Source organism: Carcharhinus amblyrhynchos, chromosome 26 (assembly GCF_965287045.1).
Source record: "Carcharhinus amblyrhynchos chromosome 26, sCarAmb.v2.hapA, whole genome shotgun sequence".
Classification (NCBI taxonomy): Eukaryota; Metazoa; Chordata; class Chondrichthyes; order Carcharhiniformes; family Carcharhinidae; genus Carcharhinus; species Carcharhinus amblyrhynchos.
The window spans coordinates 38,515,105-38,531,452 of record NC_137349.1 but is presented as its reverse complement, the minus strand read 5'-3'; the positions used below and the strand labels follow the sequence as shown (position 1 = coordinate 38,531,452).

Sequence of the window (16,348 nt, the reverse complement as noted above, 5' to 3'; positions counted from 1 at the left end):
CATAGATTACAAACGCAGAGAACTCATGTAGGAGTTGTATCGAACTTTGGTGAGGCCACAGCTGGAGCACTGTGTACAGTTCTGGTCACCACAGGAGGGGGTGCAGAGGAGATTCACCAGCACGTTGCCCGGGGTGGGACATTTAAGTTTTGAAGAGGGGTTCAATAGGCTTGGGTTGTCTCCATTGGAGCAGAAAAGACCGAGGGGGGGCGGTGACCTGATCGAGGTGGACAAGATTATGAGGGACACGGACAGAGTGGATAAGGAGAAGCTGTTTCCCCTTTCGTTGAAGGATCAGTCACGAGGGAATATAGATTCAAGGTGAGGGACGGGAGGTTTAGGGGGAGGGGGGAATGTGAGGAAAAACCTTTTCACCCAGAGGGTGGTGAGGGTCTGGAATGTGCTGCCTGGGAGGGTGGTGGGGGAGGGAGGCCTCACATCCTTTAACAAGTCTCCGGACGAGCCCTTGGCCCATTGTAACACTCGGGGCTGTGGGCTGAGTGCCGGCAGATGGGATTAGGTGGGAGTTCAGGTCTTTCTAATATGTCAGGGTGGGCTCGATGGGCCAAAGGGCCTCTTCTGCATTGTATGATTCAGCGGGTAACAGAAATGGCGGCCAGGATACTAGGGAAGGAATATTGAATTAAAATTATATTGAAATTGGAAACCAATAACCAAAATAATGATGGAGAGAGCATGGAACATTTTATCAAAAATAATGGTGACAGTAAAATTGATAATTGCTCTGAAAAAGAAATGAGGTTGCTGCTTGTGACTGTTCATCAGGTTATTGTGCTGTGAACTATATACTTTTTCCACTCAGTTACATCCAGAAACAGTACAAGTAAATGTTTCCCCCAAAATCAAGGTCTCACCATGAAAGCTGCATTCTGCCTGCAGGTGATAAGGGTCAAAATGGTTAATTTCACAGTTTTCTCCACGTGATTTTACAGAAAGTGTTCAAATTGTTGTGCAAGGTGTTAACTCCAGAAGCTTGGGATCCACCAACATAACAGCGATATTTCTTTACAAGCTTAGTTTCTTCCTCAAAAATAAAACAAGTTTCCTGGACAGAAAACTTTTGACTGAAGTGTTCAGAACATACGGATATTTTCATTTCAGTGCTCCGGGTTTCCTCCCACACCCCAAAAACATGCTTTTAGGCTGATTGGTGTAAATAAATTGTCCCTAAATTGGACCTCCCTTAATCTGGCACACATATAATTCCCTAAATTTGCACCCCCTTTATTGTGGAGTCCACGAGATGTAGACAAAAGTCGTAGGTAGAAGGAGGATTGGAATAAGGCACTCACTGAGTGTTAAAATGGGCAGCGTGGGCTTGTAGGGCCAAAGGGCCTGTTTCCTGTGCTGTGCTGTTCTTTGTTCTTCGTTCTTTGTTCTGTATCTCTCCCAGAGCCCTACCATTAACTGAGTAAGTCCTGCCCTGGTTCAATCTACCAAAATGCATCACGTTGCATTTATCTCAATTAAACTCCATCTGCCATTTGTCCGCCTCACTGGCCCAATTGATCAAGATCCCATTGGAATTAGAGATAACTGTCCACTATGCCACCAATCTTGGTGTCATCTGCAAACTTACTAACCATGCCTCCGACATTCTCATCCAAATCATTGATATAAATCACAAATAATAGTAGACCCACCACTGATCCCTGAGGCACACCGCTGGTCACAGGTCTCCAGTTTGAAAACAACTCTCTGCAAACACCCTCTGGCTTTTGTCATCAAGCCAGTTTTGTATCTATTGAGCTACCTCACCCTGGATCCCATGAGATTTAATCTTATGCAACAACCTACCATGTGGTACCTTGTCAAAAGCCTTGCTAAAGTCCATGTGGACAACATCAACTGCACTGCCCACATCTACCTTCTTGGTTACCCCTTCAAAAAACTCAATCAAATTTGTGAGTCATGATTTTCCACTCACAAAGCCATGCTGACTGTCCCTAATCAGTCCTTGAATCTCTGAATGCCTGTAAATCCTGTCACTCAAAATACCTTCCAACAACTTACCCACCACAGATGCAAGGCTCACCAGCCTGTAGTTCGCAGGCTTTTCCCTGCAACTCTTTTTAAATAAAGGCACAACATTTGCCAACCTCCAATCTTCAGGCACCTCACCCGCGACTATCGATGATTGAAATATCTCAGCTCGGGGACCCACAATTTCCTCCCATCCTCCCACAATGTCCTGGGATACACTTCATCAGGTCCTGGGGATTTATCTACCTTGATGCGCTTTAAGACTTCCAGCGTGTCCTTCTCTGTAATATGTACACTCCTCAAGACATTACTATTTATTTCCCCAAGTTCCTTAACATCTATGCATTTTTCAACAGTAAATACTGATGAGAAATATTCATTTAGGATCTCACCCATTTCTTGTGGATCCGCACATAGATGACCTTGTTGATCCTTAAGAGACCCTACTCTCTCTCTAGTTACTCTTTTGCCCTTTATGTATTTGTGGAATCTCTTTGGATTCTCCTTTGCCTTATCTGCCAAAACAATCTCATGTCCCCTTTTTGCCCTCCTGATTTCTCCCTTAACTCTATTCCTACACCCCCTACACTCTTCAAGGGATTCACTTGACCCCAGCTGCCTATGCATGTCATGTGCTTCCTTTTTCTTCTTGACCAGGGCCTCACTATCCCAAGTTATCCAGAGTTCCCTACTTCTACCAGCCTTGCCCTTCACTCTAAGAGGGATGTATTTACCCTGTTCCCTGATTAAGACACTGTTGAAAACCTGCCACTTACCAGACACCCCTTTGTCTCCCCACAGACTCCCCCAGTTTATTTTTGGCAGTTCCTGCCTGATTCCATCAAAATTGGCCTTGTCCCAATTTAGAATTTGAACTTTTGGGCCAGACCTATCATTCTCCATTCCTATCTTAAAACTGATAGAATTATGGTCACTGGTCCCAAAGTGACCCCTCACTAACACGTCTGTCACCTGCCCTTCCTTATTTCCCAAGAGGAGGTCAAGTTTTGCCCCCTCTCTAGTCGGGCCATCCACATATTGAATGAGAAATTCCTCCTGAATACATTCAACAAATTTCCCTCCATCCAATCCTCGAATACTGTGGCAGTCCCAGTTAATGTTGGGAAAGTTAAAATCCCCTACTGTTACCACCCTATTTCTCTTGGAGTTATCTGTAATCTCCTTACATATTTGCTCCTCAATTTCCCACTGACCTATAGTACAACCCTGTCAGGGGGCCTATAGTACAACCCCATCAAAGTGATTTCCCCCTTCTTATTTCTCAGTTCTACCCATATAGACTCAGTGGCCGAACCCTCGGATATATCCCCTCTCAGTCCGGCCGTGATGTTTTCCCTCATCGAAAGTGCAACTCCCCCTGCTCGCCTACTTCCTGTTCTAGCTTTCTTATAATGTGGAATTGCTGGCGTTGGACTGGGGTGGGCACAGTGAACAATGTGACATGAACCCAAGATCCCGGTTGAGGCCGTCCTCATGTGTGCGGAACTCGGCTATCAGTTTCTGCTCAGCGATTCTGCGTTGCTGTGTTAGATATTAAGGAGGCAAAAGATTAAGATTCAGGCAGGAATCTTACAGCCATTCACACCGGTGGGACTTTCTGCTCTCGCTGCAGTAAACAGAGATTTGGCTGAGCACCAAGTTCTCCATCCTCGCTACAGCAGGCGTGACCCATCGGTAAGATAACGCCCCGAGTCTCTTCATTCTCAGTCAGCACGCAATCGTGTTTGTTAGACGGATGGGAAATGTATGGGGTTAGGATAGGGGAGAAGGCCTGTCAGAGAGTCAGTACAGACTCAACCGGCTGAATGGCCTCTCCTGCACTGTAAGGACTCTCTGATTCCATGCAGTGTGTGCACCCAATGGGTGAAACAGTCAGGTGTCGAGCTTCCTCCACCGTTGTGCCAATGGGTAGCTGAGTCTCTGAGGTATTTGGTTTCACCACAACAGGTGCAGGAAATAATCGCAAAGGGACTGGAATGGTGGTCTGTCTAACAAGTGGACTAGAATTCAGGGTGCAGGAGGCGTGTGTCAGTTAAAGAAGGTCTCAGTTAGAACATCCCTGGAATATTGTGAGTGGTTCTAGGGACCACACATTAGGATATAGGCCTTGGAGTGAGTGGGCTGGAGATTGAGCAGAGTCACACGTGGTCACCAAGGATTACTGTGTGCGATTGTTTTGCTGAAACAATTCTCACCAAAGTTTTGAAGATGGGGAACAGGTCAAGAGCTGGAGAAAAGCCAGTTCCTTTGGTTCGGGAGTTGAGACCACGGCCCATCATTTAAATTTAGATTCAGATGTTTCAGGAGTGTAATTTTGAAATCCTTTGACACACAAAGTGTGCTGGAACTTTGCACTCTCTTCCTCAAACAGCCATTAATGTGAAATAAATTGTTCATTTTAAATCTGGGTTTGATGGATTTTTATCATCTGAAGATCTCAACTAATGGGCTGATTCCACCCCCCTCCCCCATGACATGTTTCCCGGTGGAGGGAAGCGTCCCACCAGTGTCGATGGGCTTTCCCGTTGAATCCGTCCCACACTGCCGGCATTTTGAAAAGGCATTGGATTTTGGTCACAGATCAGCCACAGTCTCGCGAAATGGGCTGGCACAGTGGCACAATGGTTAACACCGCTGCCTCCCAACACCAGAGACCCAGTTCATGACTGGCCTCGGGTCACTGTCTGTGTGGAGTTTGTACATTCTCCTCATGTCTGCATGGGTTTTGGCTGGGGGCTCCGGTTTCCTCCCACAGTCCAAAGATGTGCGGGTTAGGTGGATTGGCCAGGATAAATTGCCCCTTTGTTTGCCAAGATGTGTTGGTTAGGGGGATGAATGGAGTCAATATGTGGGGTTACAGGGATAGGCTGAGATAAGATGCTGTGTCAGAGAGTCAGTGACAAAGGCCTCCTTCTGCACTGTAGGGATTCTATAACTTCCTCCTGTTCCCATGTTCCTACACAGACAACGAAGGATCCATGGAATGAATGATTGGTTAGAGAGGAGGATGACACACTGGAATCATTTCACAAACAATTCTGGCTGCGTTAACTAGGGAGAACCGAACACACTTCCTGATGTGAAAAGATAAGGTGAGCTAAAATTATATTTTCACAAGCAGCAACCTCATTTCTTTTTCAGAGCAATTATCAATTTTACTGTCACCATTATTTTTGGTAAAATGTTCCATGCTCTCTCCATCATTATTTTGGCAATGATTATGAACATGAACCAAACTTTCTCCACTTTATTGCATCTATCAATGTCCAATGACAACATTCTGTTCCCATCCCAACCTAATCTGTCAATTCACTGAGTCCCAACAGGAAACTTGGATTTCTGACTCTCTATTCCTTCATCTCAGTCATTTATCAATGGAATGAAAAGCTGAGGCCCCAATACAGATCCCTGGGAGAAACCACGAGCCACATTCTGCCAATTGGAGCACAGACTGATTATCCCCACTGTCTGCCTCCTACTCCCTCACTCATTCCTCACTCAAATCAATAGATTGTCTCCATTTCTGTGTGGAGTTTGGGTCACTGGAGTGTGGGCTTGGGTGACTATCTGTGTGGAGTTTGCACATTCTCCTCGTGTCTGCGTGGGTTTCCTCTGGGTACTCCGGTTTCCTCCCACAGTCCAAAGATGTGCGGGTTAGGTTGATTGGCCATGCTAAAAGTTACCCTTAGTGTCCTGAGATGTGTAGATCAGTGGGTAAATATGTAGGGATATGGGAGTAGGGCCTGGGTGGGATTGTGGTTGGTACAGACTCGATGGGCCAAATGGCCACTTTCCGTACTGTAGAGTTTCTATGATTTCTATGAATTCCCTTGACCCTGTTTGTGCTGATGAAGTCTCCAAGTCTTTTCTCAGAACTAAATCCTCTCATCCCTTAACACAAGTGGGAATCATTTCCTCAGACTCTCTCCCGCTCCAGCACCATTACATTACTGATTCCACTGGGAGAAACTCCAGGGAATTTTACCCCAAATGGGGAATGGCCAGAAACTGTAACAGTTATAGAAAGATCAGAAGAATAGAAATAGAGAACTGGCAGTAGAAATGGAGAAATTTTGGTTACCGGTTATAACAAACTCAGTGAACTAATGTTCAGAATGTTGCGAAGTTGCCTGAATTGTAAAACTTGATTTCTCCAGGTCTTGCAGCAGCAGTTTTGTTGCAGAATCAGAAATCTCTAAGGCATGTTCATGTTGATGTTCTCAATGTGCAGAGAGCAAACAAGTCATTCCATCTTCCTCACAATTTTTGCCTGGAGCAAGTGACCTGTTCTTTCAATGGTTGTTCTTTGAATGTTTGTAACTACGTCAGGAACCTTATCCCCAAATTTGGAAGAACTATGTAAGGACACAGAGAAGGAAAATACAATTAGATTTGACTCTCGTCAGCTTTGCTGGGATTGAATGTGTGTTACTGTAGAGAGCACAAAACCCAGTCCATTCTGTTCAAACGTGATAAATCAACATTGCCACAAATTGTCTCTTTTTAATATCTTTGAGCCAGACCAGGTGCTAGACTTGGAAGTTGGTGTGCATTTTGGTGATAGTGACCACAATTCGGTTACGTTCACCTTAGTGATGGAAAGGGATAGGCACGAACCTCGGGTCAGTAGTTTTAGCTGGGGGAAGGGTAATTATGAGGCTATTAGGAGAGAATTAGGAAGCATAGGTTGGACTAGGAGACTACAGGGACTGGGAACGTCCAAAATGTGGAGATTTTTCAAGGAGCAGCTACTGTGTTGTTCATTTTGGTAGCAATATTAGGAAGGCAGGTCATTATTTGAATGGGTGTAAATTGAGAGAGGTGATACTCAGCGATACCTTGCTGCCCTTCTGCATCAGTCACTGAAAGTAAGTGCGCAAATACAGCAGGCAGGAAAGAAGACAAATAATCTGTTGGCCTTCATAGCGAGAGGATTTGAATTAAAGGAACAGGGATGTTTTACTGCAATTATATAGGATGTTAGTAAGGCCACAGCTGGAATGTACAGTTTTGGTGTCCTTATCTAAGGAAAGGTGTTCTTGCTATCGAGGGAGTGCAGTGTGGGTTTGCCAGGATGTTTCCTGGGATAGCAGGAATCCTGGAATTCCTATGATGTCTTCCCTGGGTAGGTTCATCCTGACCAGGCTCCTCCTGTGGTGCTGCCTGTTGCTGGCTCTGAGGCCTCTGTGCGTTGAACAGCGAGAGGCTGCCTTTGTCACTCCCTCTCCTCCTGCTCCTGATTGGAACATAGGAATTAGGAGCAGAAGTTGGCTCTGATCCTGCTCTGTGGGTCAATCCTAAATCGTGGCTGATCTCTTCCCACCTCTCTTTCGCTGCAGGGGTATTGGTTGTCTGAGACACAGAGCTATTCCAGCAATTAAACCGTGTGATGGAGGCAGACAGTGAGATGATGAGTGTCCATGGGTTTCACCCACAAAACCGATGAATATTTTCAACTCCTTTTGTTGTCCTGAACTGAAACTCTGCCCACCACACCCTGAGCTCCTCCCACTTCAACCTCCAATCCCGGCACCTCACGTGCTTTTGGAGACATTGTGAAATGCCATTGGCCATGTAAAGTTTGTGACAGAACCCGTTTGCCTCACCCTCCTCCTGCCACCCTCACCTTTGTGTCCTTCACTCGTATCCCTCCAAATACCACTTTCACCCTCGGACTGGGCCTGCCCCCTTGCCCTGCTCTAATCCACCTCCTCCCTCTGACTAAATGTTCCCTCCGCCAGCCGGCAACCCCTGAGATGGACACAGATGTGACCCCGGGTTTCAGCCCTCTCATTTTCTACCATGACTGAGTGTCCTCCTCACCCCCACCAGAACAGATCCAGGGAGCCAATCCCTGTCTTGTTCCATTCCTCGGAGCCCCTGAACACATTCCCACTCCCTGTTCCCCCAGCAACTCCCACTAACCCCGACTCACCCTCACCACTTGTGAGGCTCCAGGCAAGTTGCCATTCTCCTGCTGCCCTCCCTTGTTCAACAAAGAAAAGCAGTGAACTCAGACACAACTGCACAAAGCTGGCTGATTCACATCAGCTTTCAGTAACTGTTAAAGGCCTGTCGTAGGGTTCCCATTGACTTCATCTTCAGGTGGGATTTCATTACAAAATACCTTAAACGACTGAGTCTTCTTGTCAGGCAAGTGTACGACAAATAAACTGGGGGGAGTGTGGGTGTCGTGGTAACGTCACTGGGCCAGCAATCCTATGGCCCAGGCTAACTGCTCTGTGTGGCAGGTTCGAATCTCACCATGGCAGCTGGTGGAATGAAACATCGAGTCTCAGTAATAGTGGCCGTGAAGTCATTGTCATAAAAAAACAATCTGGTTCCATTGCCCTCTTTCGGGAAGAAAAGCTGCTGCCCTCCCCTGACCCTGGCCTACATGTGACTCCAGACCCACCCAGCAACGTGGCTGATGTTAAATGGCCAAGCGAGCAACTCAAATTGCTTCAAATCTGACACCAAGTAAATGAGCTGGACGGATCACCGGGCATCTGAGGGTGGCAAGGGCACAGAGTGTAGTCAATGTCCATCTCAAAGTGTGGCATGGTGGCATCAACTCTGACTGGGAGGACTAAGTTCTAAAGGACATTGTTGCGGGATTGCTGATTTCTGGCATGGAGCTGACACCCCCTGGAAATCTGGGGGTCAGGAGATGCACGGAGGCCCTGGTGCCCAGTGGGGAGCCTGCTAAATGGACTTGCTTATGTCCCCCGGCCCGCTGCACCGCTCGAGCTGGGAGAATCACCCCTGATTTGTCCTCATCCTCATCAACCTGCCTGCCCCAAATTCATCTGTCCATGACAGTATCAATCGGAGTGTTAAGTCACGGGTCAATAGATTTCTGATCAATAAGGGAATTAATGGTTATGGGGAGAAAGCGGGAAAGTGGAACTGAATCACTATCAGATCAGCCGTGACCTTATTGAATGGCGGGGCAGGCTGGAGGGGCTAGATGGCCAACTCCTGCTCCTATTTCTTATGTTCTTCTGAGTGACCAGCGCACAGTCAATGTGGAGACAAAGTCCCATCTTCACACTGAGAAGATTCTCCATCCTGTTGTGTAGAGAGTGGGCCAGAGCTGGAACACACACTCAGCTCACTCACATTTTATCATCTTGATCTCAGCAACACCCATGCAGAGCACAGCAAGGGCAATGGACATGTGATCTGATATCAGCAACTCTCCAAATCTCTTCACACCCCGAATTGTGTCGAAATGCTGTTGCACTTAGTGGTGGTGACATCAAATTAGATGGATAAGAAATTGATGAGAGGAGATAACATTTCAAAACAATATTCTTGTACTCTTGCAAAAAAAGAATTTGATTCTTCAGCAGCACTCAGAGAGACGTGAGACAATCTCACTTTACCCCTTATCTCCCATTTCTCAATCAAAGGTGTTGCCATAGGTCTGAAGGGATGGCTTGTGGAAGGCTGTGTGTGTATATAATGTGGGAGTCTATCCGCCGCCGTTCAGTGGAGCTGTTCAGAGGATCACTCCAAGGTGAGTTTGTCTCACTCCTTTTTAGTGTATATTGATTAATGAGGTGGAATGTGCTTGTTTCACTCTGCTCTGTGTGTGTATACGTCCAGACAGAATGGATACAAATGCATCAGTTTTAGGATTTTGGAGAATTGGTTCAGTTTTTTTCTTTCAAATCATCAGGTGGATGAGTTTCTCCTCCTCTGTGCTATTTTGTATGAGTTATTTTCAGGATGTGTCCAATTCTGGTAAGGCCAACGTTTCTTGCCCATCCCTAACTGCCTTGAGAAGATGGTGGGGAACCTTCTATTTAAACTGCTGCCGTCCTTGTGGTGAAGGTGCTCCCACAATACTCTGAGGTAGGAATTCCCAAGGCAATGACGAGAGAGCAGCAATATATGTCCAAGTGAGGATGGGGTGTGACTGAGAGGGGAATGTGGAGGTGAGCTTGATTCCAAGCCACTGCTGCTCTTGTCCTTCTTGCTGGTAGAGATTGTAAGGGAAGGAATAACCTTGTTAATTTGCTCCAGTACATCCTGTAGATCGCACATACTGCAGCTGCAGCGTGGTAGATGTGAGAAACACAGCTCACAGTTAAACAATTTAGTCAAGTCAAGTTCTGAAGGAGCAAGATTTTATTTGACGTTCTTGCAAGACCGGGTGTCTGGCGAAATAGGCACACCTCACATAGATTTGCAGCACATTTTATACCTTTTTTACAAGCATTGTAATGGCTTTGCAACGTGATGTTCTCCCCTAATTGGTGGTCCCTGTCCCATCTATGTGTTGTCATTCCCCTATTGGCTCGAGGTGCCCCAAGTTCCCATCCCCTCTACTCCCCATCTAACAATGTCTCCTGTTATCACAAGAGTGCATTAGTAAACTCATCCATCTTATCCAATACTGTTACATGTCCAGTTCAGATTGGCAGTAATCAATCCTTTGCCAACTTAATCACTGCTGTCCCAACTATCTCAGTGACCCCTTCCCCCTTTATGCTTAGTTGTATAAACAACACATCTTGCAGACCATTTGCTTTTTATAACGTGGGCCTCTTACATTCCTGCAGGATGTGATGTATGCTTCACTGCACATCACATCTCTGATGTTATCTCTACATTACAGGCAGTCTTTTTATTATCCCTAATTATTGCTGTGTTAGCAGCATCGAACCTTATGTCCTATGTTTGTGACTAAACTCACAGTTGTTTCCATAAAGTGGGTTATCAATGTGCCTGACTATATCCAATCTATTTAACTTTAAGCTATTTCTCTATGCTCTACAGATATATGTGTTAACAGCATCTTTACCTATTGCTCACAATTCCCCCCTTTTCTTTTTAACTTGCTGTTAACACATCCATCCATCCTCACATTTCAAATTCCCGGAGCATTTGTTCCGCTATTTTATCTACTTCATCATCCAGTTCATTTCCAATTTTCAATAAATTCATTCTCTCTCCATGATCTACCACGGACATTTTCTTTGTTAGTGTTGTTTCAATAAGCCTTTGGACCAGTCCCCTTACACAGGGGATTATGCAACATCCCACAGTTATCAATATTCCTGCCATTATTATTAAGGAAGTTAGTACTGACACCACCATTCCTTTTCATTTTCCAAACCAGGACTCTAACCAGTCAGTGAATACGTTGTTTACCCCAGAGTTTTCTGCTATTTCCTCTGCTAAGGTTGTTAGTCCTCGTAAGGCTCGGGTTATAGAGCCATCCCGTATTAGTTGGGATAAAGGTACAACACTTTCCCCCCCAACATTACACATACACCTCCTTTCTCTGCTAACACCATATCCAAGGCCATCCTATTTTCCCATGCCATTCTACTAGTGGTGTCTAGTTGTTCCGCCAACCCCCTGACAGCATCCCTGGTATAGTTAATGAATCTCTGTTGGTTATAATATATATAATTTATCCAATCCACATTCTTAGTTATTGTCACCCACCAAAACAAGGACTCAAACCCAGCTGTAATCTGATTCCGAGCTTTAAATTCATCGGGGACTCCCCGAGGCACTCCTATGGGATCTCGATATATCTTTTCATCAAAAGAAATTCCTATCACTGATCTCTTGTTTTTCCTGATCCTTTTTGATTCTTCAAATGCCAGGGTAAATGGTATAGCCAATTGGACAATTGCACATGTACCTTTCCACCGGGGGGGGTAGAGTTGGCCTCAGTACCCTTCCTCCACAATACCACCATATATCTGCTCTGGGGATTTTCAATGATGAATAGTTCCCTCCCATTCCGTTCTCTGTAATGCTCCTGATTTCTGAGCATGTTTCTAACTCCCCCATATTATGAGTTAACTCTGCCCCTTGTCGGTTCACACATGAAGTGTGATTCACAATAGCAGTAAGAAACTGAGGGGGAGTTTTTAAGTTCTTTGTTTCCACGGGAGGGAACATCAGGGATAGGGATGTGCAGTTCGGGTTGCCCCATGCTTCCTTTTCTTGATACAGGGCTAACATGCACTCCATACCTCTTCTGTCATGTTTCCATCCCAGAGAGAAGGGTACTATTTGGGCCACTGGCCTCCCAGACGCACAGGCATAGCAATTGCTTTTATTTAAGCTTTGTACAGTGTATTTGACCCATTCTACCCAGGCATTAGTTTCCTCATACCCAGTCTCTATTTCAAGGGTTTGTTTCAGGTTATTTATTTCTACCACTTTTACTGCCCTTGGGTCGTTTTGGGGAACCTTATCATTCCGATCGGGTGTTTTCAAATTTTTATCCACATAGATTCGGAAACAACATTTCAATTTGCTATCTTTTCCTCCCTCCTTCACCCTAATCCCAAATACTGCCTGGTGCAATTGGTAGTCTCTGGTCCAGTTAACCGCAAGGAAGGGTCCACCAGCTATGGAGTACCGGGAGAGGTTCTTAGGATCTAAGACTGGACCGCTTATTTTTTTCGGTCCATTTGGTCCCAAAAAGATTGTATTCCTTATCTAGGCATTCTGATCTTGGCTGCATATGTTTCTGATGAAGGGATATTATGGAAGGGAGTTTACCCCAAGGATACTTTCCGTCGGCATAAAATCGTAAGGATTCTACCGAATATTTTCGCTGGCTCACCAGATCCCCACATATTACCAAAGAACACAGGTCTGTCTCTACTACCTGTGTTGTAGTGAGATCCAGAACCGTAACTGAGCTCATAGTGTTTCCCTTGTCCTCTTCTAACTTATCTGAATTATATCCCATACTCGTAAGTACTCTCTGGGACAAGAGGAAGGAAAACATTATCCAGGTTACCCCTTCCATTCTATCCCTTTCTCGTTACCTTTTAGGAGAGAACTTAATTCAAAACAGTTCCTTTCCCGCGCTCACGCTGCTACTAAAAATTGATTATTTAGAGTCTTTTAAATTTCAGCTTCAAAGGTTCTTCAGTCAGTTTGGCCATCCACGTGTTGGAATTATTTGGAGGTTTTACCAGTCCCTTGATTCTAGTATGATGTGTCCACCCCTTTTCAGCAGTCCTGATTGCTGTCTCAGTTGTTAGTAGTGCTTGATATGGTTCCTCCCATTCCAGTTGCAGCTTAGTTTCTTTCCATGACTTTACCAGGACCCAATCTCCCGGTCGAATTGTATGTACCGTGAAGTCGCGGGCTGGAGTCTGCGACAATAATCCTTGTTTCCTAAGGGAAGATATCGAGGAGGACAGGCCCAGTATATATTTCTTTACAAATTGATCATTCATTTCAGGAACCGGTAACTCCCCGACTGCCCCCATATAAGGCAGTCCAAATAGCATTTCATAGGGGGATAAACCCAAATCCTTTCGAGGAGGTGTACAAATACGCAAAAGTGCTATTGGTAAGCACTTAGTCCAAGGGAGTTTCGTTTCTATTATCCTCTGTCCACTCTAAAACATTAGGTTCTTCTTCTAACAGTTTCAAATATAGTTGTTTAGTTTTCTGTGCGTACCCTTCGATCCACAATCTACAGTATCCTACTAATCCCAAGAACCACCTAAGTTCCTTTTTAGTCCGTAGTATATTTAGATCTAGGATTCCTTGTATTCTTTCTGGATCTATTCTTCTCCTTCCCTCACTGATTAGGTGTCCAAGGTATTTAACTTCTTTCTCTACATACTGCAGCTTTTTCTTTGACACCCTGAATCCCTGTTGTCCCAGAAAATTCAATAAGCTATTTGTGGCTTCTATTACCTTTTCCTTTCCTCCTCCTGTTACTACATATACATATGTACATCTTATTATTATGTATCGTATTATACATAAGGTCATCTACATATTGTAGTAACGTGATTTCATCAGGCTTTTTAAATCTTTCTAACACCTGCTCTAAGACTTGATTGAAAAGATTTGGGGACTCTGTGAACCCCTGTGGGAGCACTGTCCACCTGAACTGCTGTTTCTGTCCTGTGATAGGATTTTCCCACTCAAAAGCAAATAAGTCTCGACTTTCTTCCACCAGTGGGCATGTCCAAAATGCATCTTTTAGGTCCACTACACTGAACCATCCGTGATCAGGAGGAATCTTGCTTAATAAAGTATAAGGATTAGGGACAACGGGGTGTCGCGTCCGCACTATCTGGTTCAGGGCCCTTAGGTCCTGTACCAGGCGGTACGTTCCATCAGGCTTCTTTACAGGCAATATAGGGGTATTATAAGGGGACATGCAGGGTTCTAGCAGTCCATCTCTAACCAATCCTTCAATTACTGGCTGTAATCCTTTTTTTCCTTGCAAAGGTATAGGGTATTGCTTAACACACACTGTCTCTCCTTTTTTTAAAATTTATTTGCAGAGGAGGAACGTCTAATCCCCCTCGGTTTCCCTCCCCTGCCCAGACTATCGGGTCTATTTGCTGTTCCTGTTCGTCTGTTAATACTGCCATGGTTACTGTTAATTGGTTCTTTTCTACTTCAATTGCCAAACCCAATTTAATTATTAAGTCTCTGCCTAATAAATTACTGCCAACTTCTGGTATGTATAAGAGTTGACCCTCTATCCGCTCAGTCTGATATTTAAGCATAATCGGTTCAAACATGGGGACTGTAAAACCTTCCCCTTTCACTCCTGATACCATTAATTTATTGATTAACTTTATTCCTCTCGGTATAAAATTCAGAGAGGATCTAGTGGTCCCCGTATCCACCAGAAACACCACATTTTCTTGTTGGGGACCCACCTGCAGATTTATCAAGGGTTCCCGGTGGATTCCCGGGGGTAGGAACCCCTGACCTCCCTAATCTTCATCCATACTCATGAGAGGGACTACCCTCTCTTCTCTTTGTAATTCAGGGCACTGTCTTCTAAAATGTCCAACCATTCCACAGTGATAACACCCCTTTTGTTGGGTTCTTTGTGTTACCCCACCTTTTAGTGCCCCACCTTTTCTACTTCCTCGTTCCTTCCTTTCAACATACTAATACCCTCGTGTCTTTCCCTCAGTTATTGGTTCCACCCTCTTCCTCACAATCTCATCTACGGCCACTATCATTATCTTTGCCTTCTGTTTCTCTGTCTCATCTCAGTCAGCTCCTCTTTTTTTCCTTTTCTATAAAGATTGGATTCAATCCACGGGGCATTAGGGAAATAAGGGCCTGCATCCTAATTGGTTGTGGGTTTAGGGTTGCTTCTTTTGCTATTTCATCAGCTAGCCTGTCCACGGGCATCTCCTTGATCCTTTGGAATATTAAATGTCCCAAATATAACACCTATGCTTATCGTCTACTATAAAGAAAAACTTATCCTGTGAGTTCAAGTTCAAAGCTATATCTAATACTATAAATACTTCCTGGGACAATGATAATACCAAAATTTGGCCTTTGAACTCCAGGGCTGGAGTTTTCCCAGTGACACTAGGATCTGATGTCTTTCCCTGGTGTGAAGTATTTAAATTGGTCAATGGGTTATTCACTGTTCCTCTCCTCGTTACCGGAGCAAGGTTAAAGACCTTCTCCTCAGTATTAAAGTCACCCCCAGGCGCTGTGAGTTTCATGGTCATACTGCCGGGGTAGGGAGGTGATGTCCCCCTGCAGTAGTCTTCTAACACTTGGTTTTGTTTCTCCAGTTCCCTTACTCTGAATTCTAATTCCTTAATCTTTTTTTTTATCCCCACTCCACTTCTTAGTGGAAGTGACTACTTGTTCAATTAGTCCAGCTAACTGATGTATTAACAATACTGCTATTTTCTTTGTTTGGTTTCTCTTTTCTAACTCTCTAATCTGTGATTCTGACGTTTTAATTCTCTCCTTGTCGTCAGCCCAATTTTTTTTTACCCAAGACTGAGATGTGTTCAATTAATCCAGTTTAAACCTGTTTAATTAATTCAAACTAAGAGAATTCCAATTATCTTAGTTCTGTCCTTTTTTTTTCCAATCATTTCCATTGTTGATCTAGTGGGTGAAATGGATCCCACCCCTAGGTCGCTCTTATCACAGTCCGGTGATACCTATCAGGGGTGATCAGTCCCCTCCGTACCACCGCTTACACTCGTGAGCTTACACCCTTAAGCTCACACTATTAAGCCGGCTTTCTTTCTTACTCACGTCTGAACATCACATCCCAGGCATCCTTCTCTAGCCTTTACACCCACTTCAAACTCCTGAGCTTCGCGTAGGGGGCCACCCCTCTTAACAACTGGTCTAAGGCTGGGTGTAAAGACAGATGCCTCCTTGTCTGTACGTGCTCAGCTCAGACCTCTCACTCACTCACACTTTTTCATCACAGATGAGCACCTACTGTACTTTGATTCACTCCCTTAAATTTGGTAATCTGTTCCGGAGCTCCAGTTGTGGCCATTCAACCGGACCCGTAAACAGATCCTAGGTT

General features: G+C 44.8%; 1 protein-coding gene across 1 annotated transcript in view; it reads left to right on the top strand.

Annotated features, from left to right (window-relative positions):
• The first annotated feature begins 9,446 nt into the window (after nt 1-9,446).
• The window catches only part of LOC145358695 (procathepsin L-like), a 35,961-nt gene continuing 29,059 nt past the window's right edge, over nt 9,447-16,348 (top strand). The window contains exon 1 of the mRNA XM_080212922.1: nt 9,447-9,547. Within this exon, the coding sequence (XP_080069048.1) occupies nt 9,463-9,547 (85 nt within the window). The 5' untranslated portion in view covers nt 9,447-9,462. The remainder of the gene's footprint in view (nt 9,548-16,348) is intronic.